Raw genomic sequence first — 13068 nt, 5'->3', positions numbered from 1 at the left:
GTGCAACCTGCAGTGTGAACAGAGTCATAGATGTGCTGCCGATTTTCCCCTTTTTTTCTGTTATATGTGGGGTGTGTGGCTACCTCCTGTTATATGTGGGGTGTGTGGCTACCTCCTGTTGTATGTGTGTGTGTGTGTGGGGGGGGTGGCTACCTCCTGGTGAATGTGGGGTGTGTGGCTACCTTCTTATGTATGTGGGGGGTGTGGCTACCTCCTGTTATATGTGGGGGGGTGGCTACCTCCTGGTGAATGTGGGGTGTGTGGCTACCTCCTGTTGTATGTGTGGGGGGGTGGCTACCTCCTGTTATATGTGGGGGGTGTGGCTACCTCCTGGTGAATGTGGGGTGTGTGGCTACCTCCTGTTATATGTGGGGTGTGTGGCTACCTCCTGGTGTATATGTGGGGGGGGGGGCTACCTCCTGTTATATGTGGGGGGTGTGGCTACCTCCTGGTGAATGTGGGGTGTGTGGCTACCTCCTGTTGTATGTGTGGGGGGGTGGCTACCTCCTGTTATATGTGGGGGGTGTGGCTACCTCCTGGTGAATGTGGGGGGTGTGGCTACCTCCTGTTATATGTGGGGTGTGTGGCTACCTCCTGGTGTATATGTGGGGGGTGTGGCTACCTCCTGGTGTATATGTGGGGGGTGTGGCTACCTCCTGTTATATGTGGGGGGTGTGGCTACCTCCTGGTGAATGTGGGGTGTGTGGCTACCTCCTGGTGAATGTGGGGGGTGTGGCTACCTCCTGTTATATGTGGGGGGTGTGGCTACCTCCTGGTGAATGTGGGGGGTGTGGCTACCTCCTGTTGGCCTGCACTCCACCCATGTCCCACGGCTGCTATAAAAGAGATCATTTGGCTCCTATCTGCCCAGTTGTAGCTTATTCAGCCCAGGAGAGGCCATTGCTAGTGTGAAAATACTAGAGTAGGGACCGTGTCTCGAGGACGCCTTAACGTGGCAACATGGTACACTCTGTTTGATCAAATAGTTTGCTAAGACTTGCTCACTTTTTAATATCAACAGAGCAGGTGTTTATTGTGTGTACGCTGGGAGGAGTATATACAGTAAGCCCTTGCACCTGTAGGTTGCTGTTGCACCTTCTTTTTTTGTTAGTCCTCAAGCCACTAGCAGTGTGCAACCTGCAGTGTGAACAGAGTCATAGATGTGCTGCCAACTTTTCCTATTTTTATGTTCTACATAGAGGTGGCAGGTCAGTCCCAGACTCGGCTGGCAGCGGCTTATCTCCCCAGTAGCAGTTGGATACTTCCTACTCTCCCCAACCTAGTGGTTAATGTGCCGCACTATAGTGACACATCCCCGGCTCTTATATTACTGCGTGTAGATGGATTCACCATAACAGCAAGTAAGAAGCCGCAGACTAAACCCCCTGACAGCAGAGGACGACTCAAGGACTTATTCAGGATGGGTTTTATTCAATTTTAGGTGGAAATGCTCCCTAGGGAAGCGGCAAAGCTGACAGATATAGGACACGTTCAGACTATAGTGGGTAGGAGGGGTCAGCCCTGTGCCAGCATAGCGTATAGAGAGAGTATACAGTATACCCTGATGATTATGTATCATAGTGTATAGAGAGAGTATACAGTATACCCTGATGATTATGTATCATAGTGTATACAGAGAGTATACAGTATATCCTGATGATTATGTATAATAGTGTATAGAGAGAGTATACAGTATATCCTGATGATTATGTATCATAGCGTATAGAGAGTATACAGTATACCCTGATGATTATGTATCATAGTGTATAGAGAGAGTATACAGTATATCCTGATGATTATGTATCATTGTGTATAGAGAGAGTATACAGTATATCCTGATGATTATGTATGATAGCGTATAGAGAGTATACAGTATATCCTGATGATTATGTATCATAGCGTATAGAGAGCATACAGTGTATCCTGATGACTATGTATCATAGCGTATAGAGAGAGTATACAGTGTATCACACGGAGCGGTATCACACAGGGCGGTGTCACACGGAGCGGTATCACACAGAGCTGTATCACACGGTGCGATATCACGGTTCGGTATTGAGGTATTACACTGAGGTATCACACGGAGCGGTATCACACGGAGCGGTATCACACGGAGGTATCACACGGAGCGGTATCACACAGGGCGGTGTCACACGGAGTGGTATCACACGGTGCGATATCATGGTTCGGTATCACACTGAGGTATTACACTGAGGTATCACACGGAGCGGTATCACACGGAGCGGTATCACATGGAGGTATCACACGGAGCGGTATCACACGGAGCGGTATCACACAGGGCGGTGTCACACGGAGCGGTATCACACAGAGCGGTATCACATGGTGCGATATCACGGTTCGGTATCACACTGAGGTATTACACTGAGGTATCACACGGAGCGGTATCACATGGAGCGGTATCACACGGAGCAGTATCACACAACGGTATCACACGGAGCGGTATCACACGGAGCGGTATGACACAGAGCAGTATCACACAGAGGTGTCACACGGAGCGGTATCACATGGAGGTATCACACGGAGCAGTATCACATGGAGCGGTGTCACACGGAGGGGTATCACACGGAGGTATCACAGGGAGCGATATCATTCGGAGGTATCACACAGCGGTATCAGACGGAGGTATCACATGGAGAGGTATTACACGGAGGGGTATCACACGGAGCAGTATCACGCAGAGATATAACACCGAGCGGTATTACACGGAGGTATAACACCGAGCGATATCACACCGAGCGGTATCACACGGAGCGGTATCACACGGATCGCTATCACACAGAGGGGGTATCACATGGAGCGTTATCATATGGAGCAGTATCACACAGAGCGGTATCACACGGAGGTATAACACCGAGCAATATCACACAGAGCGGTATCACACGGAGGTATAACACCGAGCAATATCACACAGAGCGGTATCACACGGAGCCAACGCACATCAACAACAAACCCGTTTAGATTGCAATGATTTAGCACGTGGTGATTCTTCACACTGGTGTCACAGTAAAGCCCTTACCTATAGACGTTTTCTTCCTGAGTCTGCAGTTTAGCTGATTTACCAAACACAGATATATAGATTGTACGAGATCCGCATACAGCTATATACAGATCCATGCAGGAAATGTAACCTACCCTACTGATGGGGCAGAGTGTCCTGACGTCACCGACACGGCATATATATATATCATTACTGACAACACTGCTGTCTAGGCTGATTCCTATACTATTATTTTCCATCATGTCCCCCCGTTCCCATATATAAAGGTTTCCATCATGTCCTCCCTTTCCCTTCTTCCTCCTGTAACATATATAAAGGTTTCCATCATGTCCTCCCTTTCCCTTCTTCCCTCCTGTAACATATATAAAGGTTTCCATCATGTCCTCCCTTTCCCTTCTTCCTCCTGTAACATATATAAAGGTTTCCATCATGTCCTCCCTTTCCCTTCTTCTTCCTGTAACGTATATAAAGATTTCCATCATGTCCTCCCTTTCCCTTCTTCCTCCTGTAACATATATAAAGGTTTCCATCATGTCCTCCCTTTCCCTTCTTCCTCCTGTAACATATATAAAGGTTTCCATCATGTCCTCCCTTTCCCTTCTTCCGCCTGTAACATATATAAAGGTTTCCATCATGTCCTCCCTTTCCCTTCTTCCTCCTGTAACATATATAAAGGTTTCCATCATGTCCCCCTTTCCCTTCTTCCCTCCTGTAACATATATAAAGGTTTCCATCATGTCCTCCCTTTCCCTTCTTCCCTCCTGTAACATATATAAAGGTTTCCACCATGTCCTCCCTTTCCCTTCTTCCTCCTGTAACATATATAAAGGTTTCCATCATGTCCTCCCTTTCCCTTCTTCCCTCCTGTAACATATATAAAGGTTTCCACCATGTCCTCCCTTTCCCTTCTTCCTCCTGTAACATATATAAAGGTTTCCATCATGTCCTCCCTTTCCCTTCTTCCTCCTTCCTTGTTGCTTTGGATGTTAGAATCACAGAATGTGAGAGCAGGGCTGGTATCAGTAGGGATCAGGGAAGCCGCTGATGTGATGGAGGGAGCGCTGTGGTGTTAATCAGGGAGGATCAGAAGGAACCGGTCACCGTGCAAAATGGACAACTCATTACATCCCGAGGTATTAGCAGAGCTTAAGACGGGGAAGGCCGCGCCATTAGCAGAAGCGCTTGGGTGGCAAAAATCTGCTTCACCAAACTAGCTGATCGTTTACGGATGAAATGGATTAAAGCTTCTGCGATACACACCCGGATCTCCTCATCAATCCTAATATATATATATATATTTATTTATTTACTGTGTATATATATATATATATATATATATATATATATACACACACACACATGCAGATCTAACAATGAGAATATATATATATATATATATCCGGATCTAACACTGAGAGCATTCCCACCTCATCCATACCAGAGCTTCATGACGAGGGCTTCCAAGGACAGTATATGGGCGCATTGTCTCCTTCACCATATCACCATATAATACAATCTATTAGTAATTATATCCCATGCAATGGATTATCTCTGACACCTACATACAGTCAGTGCTTGTGTGGTGCAATGTCAGCTTGTCTCTCAGTGTGCAGCATGATTAAGTTACCTTGCCGTGATCCGCAGCACTCTTCCCCTCCCCAGCTGATTTTCAATATATAAAAAAAATTATGTTTAAAGGGGTTGTCCGTGCTGGACTCTCTTTAGCTGTAAACCTGTAGAGGGATGAATGAAAAAAATAACATATACTTACCTTCCTGGCTCCCATGCTGATCCCCGCTGTGCGGCTACTTCTAGGGACACAGATAACGCTGAGAGGGCGGCTACATTACATTCCCAACCCCAGAAGAGGACGCACAACGGGGACTGGAGAGGCAGAATAGCAGCGGCAGAATGGGAGCCAGGAAGGTAAGTACATGCCCCCTCCATGGACACACAGCCAATAAGAGTCCTGCCCAAACAACCCCTCTTATGATATCACATAATAAAGCCATATTGATATAGTCCTCAGCATGGAAATGGCAACACCAAGAACAACAATCCATGAGGTCACACAAATGATGGAAATAGCCATGTCCAAGATCTGCAAATGATTGTTTTCATGCCCCCAGCTCCAGTCTGTGACATGTAAGAGCCGCTCCAACCAATCCCGGCCACATAAAACATCCTGTTTCTCGCCAGCTATTACTGATTGTCACAAACCGATAAGGCTGGAGGGGAGCAGAGGCAGGGGGTAGGAGCGCAGCAAGGCAGAAGCATGAGGGTCGGAGGGTAGCAGGGCAGGAGGGAAGAAGCAGCAAGGCGAGGGGTAGGAGGGCAGCAGGGCAGAAGAAGCAAGGCAGGGGGGTAGGAGGGCAGGAGTTTATCAGTCTGGCAGATGACTACACACGTAGGTTGAGATGTCAGAGCTGATCCCGTTACCAGACCCAGTGGTTGGGAGACCAACAAGGAACTGGAATGGCAGCAAGGATGGAGAGAGAACCTCCAGACAGACAGATGATCAGATAAGAATTGAGCATAGTGATTCAGTGAAATTAACCATTACATACCGGGCCTAGGTGTCTACATGAACCATCACATGCCGGGCCTAGGTGTCTACATGACCCATCACATACCGGGTCTAGGGTGTCTACATGAACCATCACATACCGAGCCTAGGTGTCTACATGACCCATCACATACCGGGTCTACGGTGTCTACATGAACCATCACATACCGAACCTAGGTGTCTACATGAACCATCACATACCGAGCCTAGGTGTCTACATGAACCATCACATACCGGGCCTAGGTGTCTACATGACCCATCACATACCGGGTCTACGGTGTCTACATGAACCATCACATACCGAACCTAGGTGTCTACATGAACCATCACATACCGAGCCTAGGTGTCTACATGAACCATCACATACCGGGCCTAGGTGTCTACATGACCCATCACATACCGGGCCTAGGTGTCTACATGAACCATCACATACCGAGCCTAGGTGTCTACATGAACCATCTCCTACCGTGCCTAGGTGTCTACATGAACCATCACATACCGAGCCTAGGTGTCTACATGAACCATCACATACCGGGCCTAGGGTGTCTACATGAACCATCACTTACTGGGCCTAGGTGTCTACATGAACCATCACATACCGGGCCTAGGTGTCTACATGAACCATTACATACCGGGCCTAGGTGTCTACATGAACCATCACATACCGGGCCTAGGGTGTCTACATGAACCATCACATACCGGGCCTAGGGTGTCTACATGAACCATCACTTACTGGGCCTAGGTGTCTACATGAACCATCACATACCGGGCCTAGGTGTCTACATGAACCATTACATACCGGGCCTAGGTGTCTACATGAACCATCACATACCGGGCCTAGGGTGTCTACATGAACCATCACTTACTGGGCCTAGGTGTCTACATGAACCATCACATACCGGGCCTAGGTGTCTACATGAACCATTACATACCGGGCCTAGGTGTCTACATGAACCATCACATACCGGGCCTAGGGTGTCTACATGAACCATCACATACCGGGCCTAGGGTGTCTACATGAACCATCACTTACTGGGCCTAGGTGTCTACATGAACCATCACATACCGGGCCTAGGTGTCTATATGAACCATCACATACCGGGCCTAGGGTGTCTACATGAACCATCACTTACTGGGCCTAGGTGTCTACATGAACCATCACATACCGGGCCTAGGTGTCTACATGAACCATCACATACCGAGCCTAGGTGTCTACATGAACCATCACATACCGGGTCTATGTTGTCTACATGAACCATCACTTACTGGGCCTAGGTGTCTACATGAACCATCACATACCGGGCCTAGGTGTCTACATGAACCATCACATACCGAGCCTAGGTGTCTACATGAACCATCACATACCGGGTCTATGTTGTCTACATGAACCATCACTTACTGGGCCTAGGTGTCTACATGAACCCTCACATACCGGGCCTAGGTGTCTACATGAACCATCACATACCGGGCCTAGGTGTCTACATGAACCATCACATACCGGGCCTAGGGTGTCTATATGAACCATCACATACCGGACCTAGGGTGTCTACATGAACCATCACTTACTGGGCCTAGGTGTCTATATGAACCATCACATACCTGGCCTATGTTGTCTACATGAACCATAACATACCGTGCCTAGGTGTCTACATGAACCATCACATACCGGGCCTAGGTGTCTACATGAACCCTCACATACCTGGCCTATGTTGTCTACATGAACCATCACATACCAAGCCTAGGTGTCTACATGAACCATCACATACCGAGCCTAGGTGTCTACATGAACCATCACATACCGGGCCTAGGTGTCTACATGAACCATCACATACCGTGCCTAGGTGTCTACATGAACCCTCACATACCGGGCCTAGGTGTCTACATGAACCCTCACATACCGAGCCTAGGTGTCTACATGAACCATCACATACCGGGCCTAGGTGTCTACATGAACCATCACATACTGAGCCTAGGTGTCTACATGAACCATCACATATCGGACCTAGGGTGTCTACATGAACCATCACATACCGGGCCTAGGGTGTCTACATGAACCATCACATACCGGGCCTAGGGTGTCTACATGAACCATCGCATACCGGGCCTAGGGTGTCTACATGAACCATCACATACCTGGCCTATGTTGTCTACATGAACCATCACATACCGGGCCTAGGTGTCTACATGAACCATCACATACCGAGCCTAGGTGTCTACATGAACCATCACATACCGGGCCTATGTTGTCTACATGAACCATCACTTACTGGGCCTAGGTGTCTACATGACCCATCACATACCGGGCCTAGGTGTCTACATGAACCATTACATACCGGGCCTAGGTGTCTACATGAACCATCACATACCGGGCCTAGGGTGTCTACATGAACCATCACATACCGAACCTAGGTGTCTACATGAACCATCACATACCGAGCCTAGGTGTCTACATGAACCATCACATACCTGGCCTATGTTGTCTACATGAACCATCACATACCGTGCCTAGGTGTCTACATGAACCCTCACATACCGGGCCTAGGTGTCTACATGAACCATCACATACTGAGCCTAGGTGTCTACATGAACCATCACATACCGGGCCTAGGGTGTCTACATGAACCATCACATACCGGGCCTAGGGTGTCTACATGAACCATCGCATACCGGGCCTAGGGTGTCTACATGACCCATCACATACCGGGCCTAGGTGTCTACATGAACCATCACATACCGAGCCTAGGTGTACATGAACCATCACATACCGAGCCTAGGTATACATGAACCATCACATACCGGGCAGAGGTGTCTACATGAACCATCACATACCAAGCCTAGGGTGTCTACATGACCCATCACATACCAAGCCTAGGGTGTCTACATGACCTATCACATTTCAAGCCAAGGGTGTCTACATGACTCATCACATACCAAGCCTAGGTGTCTACATGAACCATCACATACCGAGTCTAGGGTGTCTACATGAACCATCACATGCCGGGCCTAGGGTGTCTACATGAACCATCACATACCTGGCCTATGTTGTCTACGTGAACCATCACATGCCAGGCCTAGGGTGTCTACATGAACCATCAAAGTCTATCATGGTGCAGATGGCAATTGAGGCTGGAAAGGAGGTCGGTCATCTTCTGTGATGAGCCTCACATGCAATGATACCTGGAGATGGGCGACTCCATGTAGAGACCTGTGGTCTCGGTACGGTGGTCAGGCCCCTGTAGTCATCAGTCCAGGTGCACTAACAGCTCAGCGTTACATTGATCTGGTTGTGGAACCAGTGGTGTGGCCGTTTCCCTAATGTGTCCCAGGAGCTTCTAACACGGCACCATAGAAAACATTTTGGACATCTCTAAGGCCGCCAGCTCCATCATAGCCACAATGATGCCAAGGCATGGAGGCGTAGTGTGCCCATGACACTCAATAAATCAAGATGTCCTGGATATTTTTATTATCATATTTTTGATTTTAGCATTTCCATATTGTTCGCATCAGATATGAGCCGCACCCGGTTTCCGATGGACCCGAACTCTCTGCATCTTATTACCGGTGGCGCGAGAAGTTTGATGCCGCCCTATAGCTGCCTGGATAACATGGATACAGCCATAGACCATTGACTGTATCCACCAGGACCCCCTAGGGCGGCAGCTACCGGTCATCAGATGCCGGACCATCAGACTGTCTCACCATCAGCATGTCTGGTTAGCATGTCTGACATTCCTGGGATTTCCATTAATATCAAGTTGTGTCTTTGTTGGTGTTGCAGCTTCGATGTTGAGGATTGTCTTTCGTTTTTTCGCCCCACTGTTAAAGGGATACTCTGCCAAGAATCTTTTTCTTTCAAATCAATTGGTGTCAGAAAGGTATATAGATTTGTAATTTACTTCTATTTAAAAATTTCAAGTCTTCCCATACTTATTAGCTGCTGTATATCCTGCAGGAAGTGGTGTATTGTCTCTAGTCTGACACAGTGCTCTCTGCTGCCACCTCTGTCCATGTCAGGAACGGTCCAGAGCAGGAGAGGTTTTCTATGGGGATTTGCTGCTGCTCTGGACAGTTCCTGACATGGACAGAGGTGGCAGCAGAGATCACTGTGTCAGACTGGAGAGAATACACCACTTCCTGCAGGACATTAAGCAGCTGAAAAGTACTGGAAGACTGCAGATTTTAAAATAGAAGTAAGTTACAAATCTATATAACTTTCTGAAACCTGCTGTTTTGAAAGAAAACCTGCAGTTATGCTAAATTCTCCTTGTAATAGGGAGTTGTGTTTCCTTGGGCAGGACTATTATTTCCCATTGTTCTGTGAGAGGACATCAATATAAGTCATTTCCTTGCTCAGAATGCACTTTCCTGGCAGCCCGGCACCTACTCTATAATCAGCTTATCAATAAGTAAAACCCTTAAAGGGCTTTTTAGACTCTTAAAAATGATGCGCAAATGGTTTCAACGCCGTAAAATAAGTCACTTAGTGATGCACCGTCTGCAGCCGAAATGCCCTTTTAAGACAGTCACTAATGCAGTCACATGACCAAGCTCCCGATTTTTTATTTCCCTAATTGTGCGATCTCCTTTACTCTGTACAAGAGGTTATCTCCCCCTCCTTATAGTAATGAGATGTGAAACGTCACTAATATTCCCTCCGTATTTCTATAATGGGATTGTGTTTCACATGCTGGGCAGAAACTCTATTGAGGTGTTACTGGTAGTGGAGCTGGGTTGCATCATTCTCCACTTGAGCCTGTGATGCTTTTTTTTTTTTTTTGCACAGCAGCCAATCCGAGGAAGGAAGGAGGGAGAGAGCAGGAGCCTGAACCAATCATGAGAAGGAGGCGTGTCTAAGACTTCCTCCGCCTACTCACTGCAGGCACTGCAGTCACTGAATCTGAGCTAAAGAGCAGCTAAAAGCCAAATAAACAGCAGACCATTGTGGCACATAGGTACAGCCTCACATCCGTCCATTTAATGGTGACTGCGGCATAGAACAATATCACTCAGAACAGCATTATAAGCGGTATCATGTGGATAGGGAATGTAGGGAGGGGCTGAGGGGGTGAGGCGTTCTAGAGCATTGTGGACATCTAGAGGAATAGTCAGGGGTCACAGGAGGATTAGTCAAGGAATGAGGAAAGAGCTCCTAGAATTTCCTTTAGTCGCGGCTTCATGCTCGGCAAATGTATAAGGGAGGTTAACCCATTCTCGGCTGGACTGGGCATGCATGGGAAACTGATGAGTCGGGTGAAATGTGACGATCAGCAAATGCTGGTCCCGCTAGGTTTAACTCACCGATGTGTCTGGGTAGAGTCCGGCTGGTGATGGGTAAAGGGGGTGACATGGACTGGAGGGACGTTGTGTCGTCGTCCTGCGAGCAGCCAGCCTGGATGGCACGGAGGTAGCTGTGGCTGCGCGAGCGGAAGTAACTGGGTAGATGGAGGTCAAAAGCTTCGGTCCGGGACCGTTCCGATTCCCCAAACATGGCCTGGACCAAGGGGTAACGCTCTCGCTTCTCTTCTGCTAACATTGGGTATCTTACACTGGGCTCCTCGGGGACTTGAGACAAGGGGTACCGCTCCATCTGCTCCTCCGGCTCCTGACACAGTGGATATTGTTCATTCTCTTCTTCCTCTACTTGGCAAAGCTGAAATCTCTCTCGAGGTTCCTCGGGAACTTGACTTAAAGTGTATCTTTCTATTGGCTCCTCTGGGACTTGGCACAATGGATAGCGATCCCTCGGCTCCTCGGCCACCTGACTGAGGGAGTGATACCGGTCCCTCTGCTCCTCGGCCACCTGACTAAGGGAGTGATACCGATCCCTCTGCTCCTCGGCCACCTGGCTGAGGGAGTGATATCGGTCCCTCTGCTCTTCTAGTTCCTGTGTTTGGTACTGCAGCAGACAGCGGGGCTCAGCATCCTGCATGGGGGAAGAAGGAAAGGCATTGTTATTAAGGGGGCGCTGTGGAGAGAGGACAGAGAAACCTTGGAGGACAGCTCTTACAGGCTGGAGAAAAAGGGGAAAGCAGATACAAGGCAGTCTGCAGGGGAAAATTATATAGGCCGTGTGCAAGTATAGCAAGCAAATAGAGTTCACACAGGCTGGAGAAAGAGAGGGAGACATATACAAGGCCAGGGAGAATCATATAGGCTGTGTACAAATATAGATAGAAAAAAGAGCTCACATAGGCTGGAGAAAGAGAGGGAAGCAGATACAAGGTCAGGGAGAATCATATAGGCCGTGTGCAAGTATAGCAAGCAAATAGAGTTCACACAGGCTGGAGAAAGAGAGGGAGACATATACAAGGCCAGGGAGAATCATATAGGCTGTGTACAAATATAGATAGAAAAAAGAGCTCACATAGGCTGGAGAAAGAGAGGGAAGCAGATACAAGGTCAGGGAGAATCATATAGGCCGTGTGCAAGTATAGCAAGCAAATAGAGCTCACATAGGCTGGAGAAAGAGAGGGAAGCAGATACAAGGTCAGGGAGAATCATATAGGATGTGTACAAATATAGATAGAAAAAAGAGCTCACATAGGCTGGAGAAAGAGAGGGAAGCAGATACAAGGTCAGGGAGAATCATATAGGCTGTGTACAAGTATAGCAAGCAAATAGAGCTCACACAGGCTGGAGAAAGAGAGGAAGGCAGATACAAGGCCAGGGAGAATCATATAGGCTGTGTACAAATATAGATAGAAAAAAGAGCTCACATAGGCTGGAGAAAGAGAGGGAAGCAGATACAAGGTCAGGGAGAATCATATAGGATGTGTACAAGTATAGACAGAAAATAGAACCCACACAGCAAATTGTAGAGGTGGTAGAAGAAAAACTAAGCAAAACATTTAATTAAATCCTATAAAGAATAAAACAAATGCCTGGAGTTTGTACAGCCCCTAAGTAATTTTCACTATTGCTCTGCCAGGTTATACTAGGTTGGAAGACAGGATGTGTTGTGCCCAATCCAGGAGTCTCAGTGGAGCCTGTTTAGATCTGCCATTACCACAACCTACTTAGCAAAGGGGTCCATTAGAGATGAGCGAATTTCGAGCACACCCACATTGTCCGAAACCCGAGCGTGCAGCATTTGATTAGTGGCGACTGCAGAAATTGGATGCCACCCTAGGGAGTCCTGGAAAACATGAATGCAGCCTATGTTTTCCCGGCAGCCTTAGGGCGGCATCTAACTTCTGCAGCAGCCACAAATCAAATGCTGCACGCTTTGGTTTGGACAATGTGGGTGTGCTCGAAATTCGCTCATCTCTGTGTACTGTACATACTGCTGGGAGGAGGATGATGATGGAACGACTGTTAAACAATTGATGGTCTGGTGACCTGATCCTGCAGACAGAACCTTCCCCATCCTCATCCACAATATTACAATTACAGCAATTACACCGACAATGGTGCAAACCTGGAAATAACAGTGTGGAGCTGCCTCCCATCTGCTAGGAGAGACAACGTCTTACACAGCGCT

The 13068-nt window shown here is 47.9% G+C and overlaps 1 protein-coding gene across 2 annotated transcripts in view; it reads right to left on the bottom strand.

Moving 5' to 3' along the window:
* Window positions 1-10551: 10551 nt before the first annotated feature.
* LOC138772814 (disks large-associated protein 4-like) overlaps window positions 10552-13068 on the bottom strand; it is a 63607-nt gene continuing 61090 nt past the window's right edge. For both annotated transcript variants that reach the window (XM_069953528.1, XM_069953529.1), the window contains exon 6: window positions 10552-11511. In XM_069953528.1, the coding sequence (XP_069809629.1) occupies window positions 10789-11511 (723 nt within the window). In that variant the 3' untranslated portion in view covers window positions 10552-10788. The remainder of the gene's footprint in view (window positions 11512-13068) is intronic.

The sequence above is a fragment of the Dendropsophus ebraccatus genome, chromosome 14 (genome assembly GCF_027789765.1).
Source record: "Dendropsophus ebraccatus isolate aDenEbr1 chromosome 14, aDenEbr1.pat, whole genome shotgun sequence".
Taxonomy (NCBI): Eukaryota; Metazoa; Chordata; class Amphibia; order Anura; family Hylidae; genus Dendropsophus; species Dendropsophus ebraccatus.
This window is presented reverse-complemented; position numbering and strand designations above follow the sequence as displayed.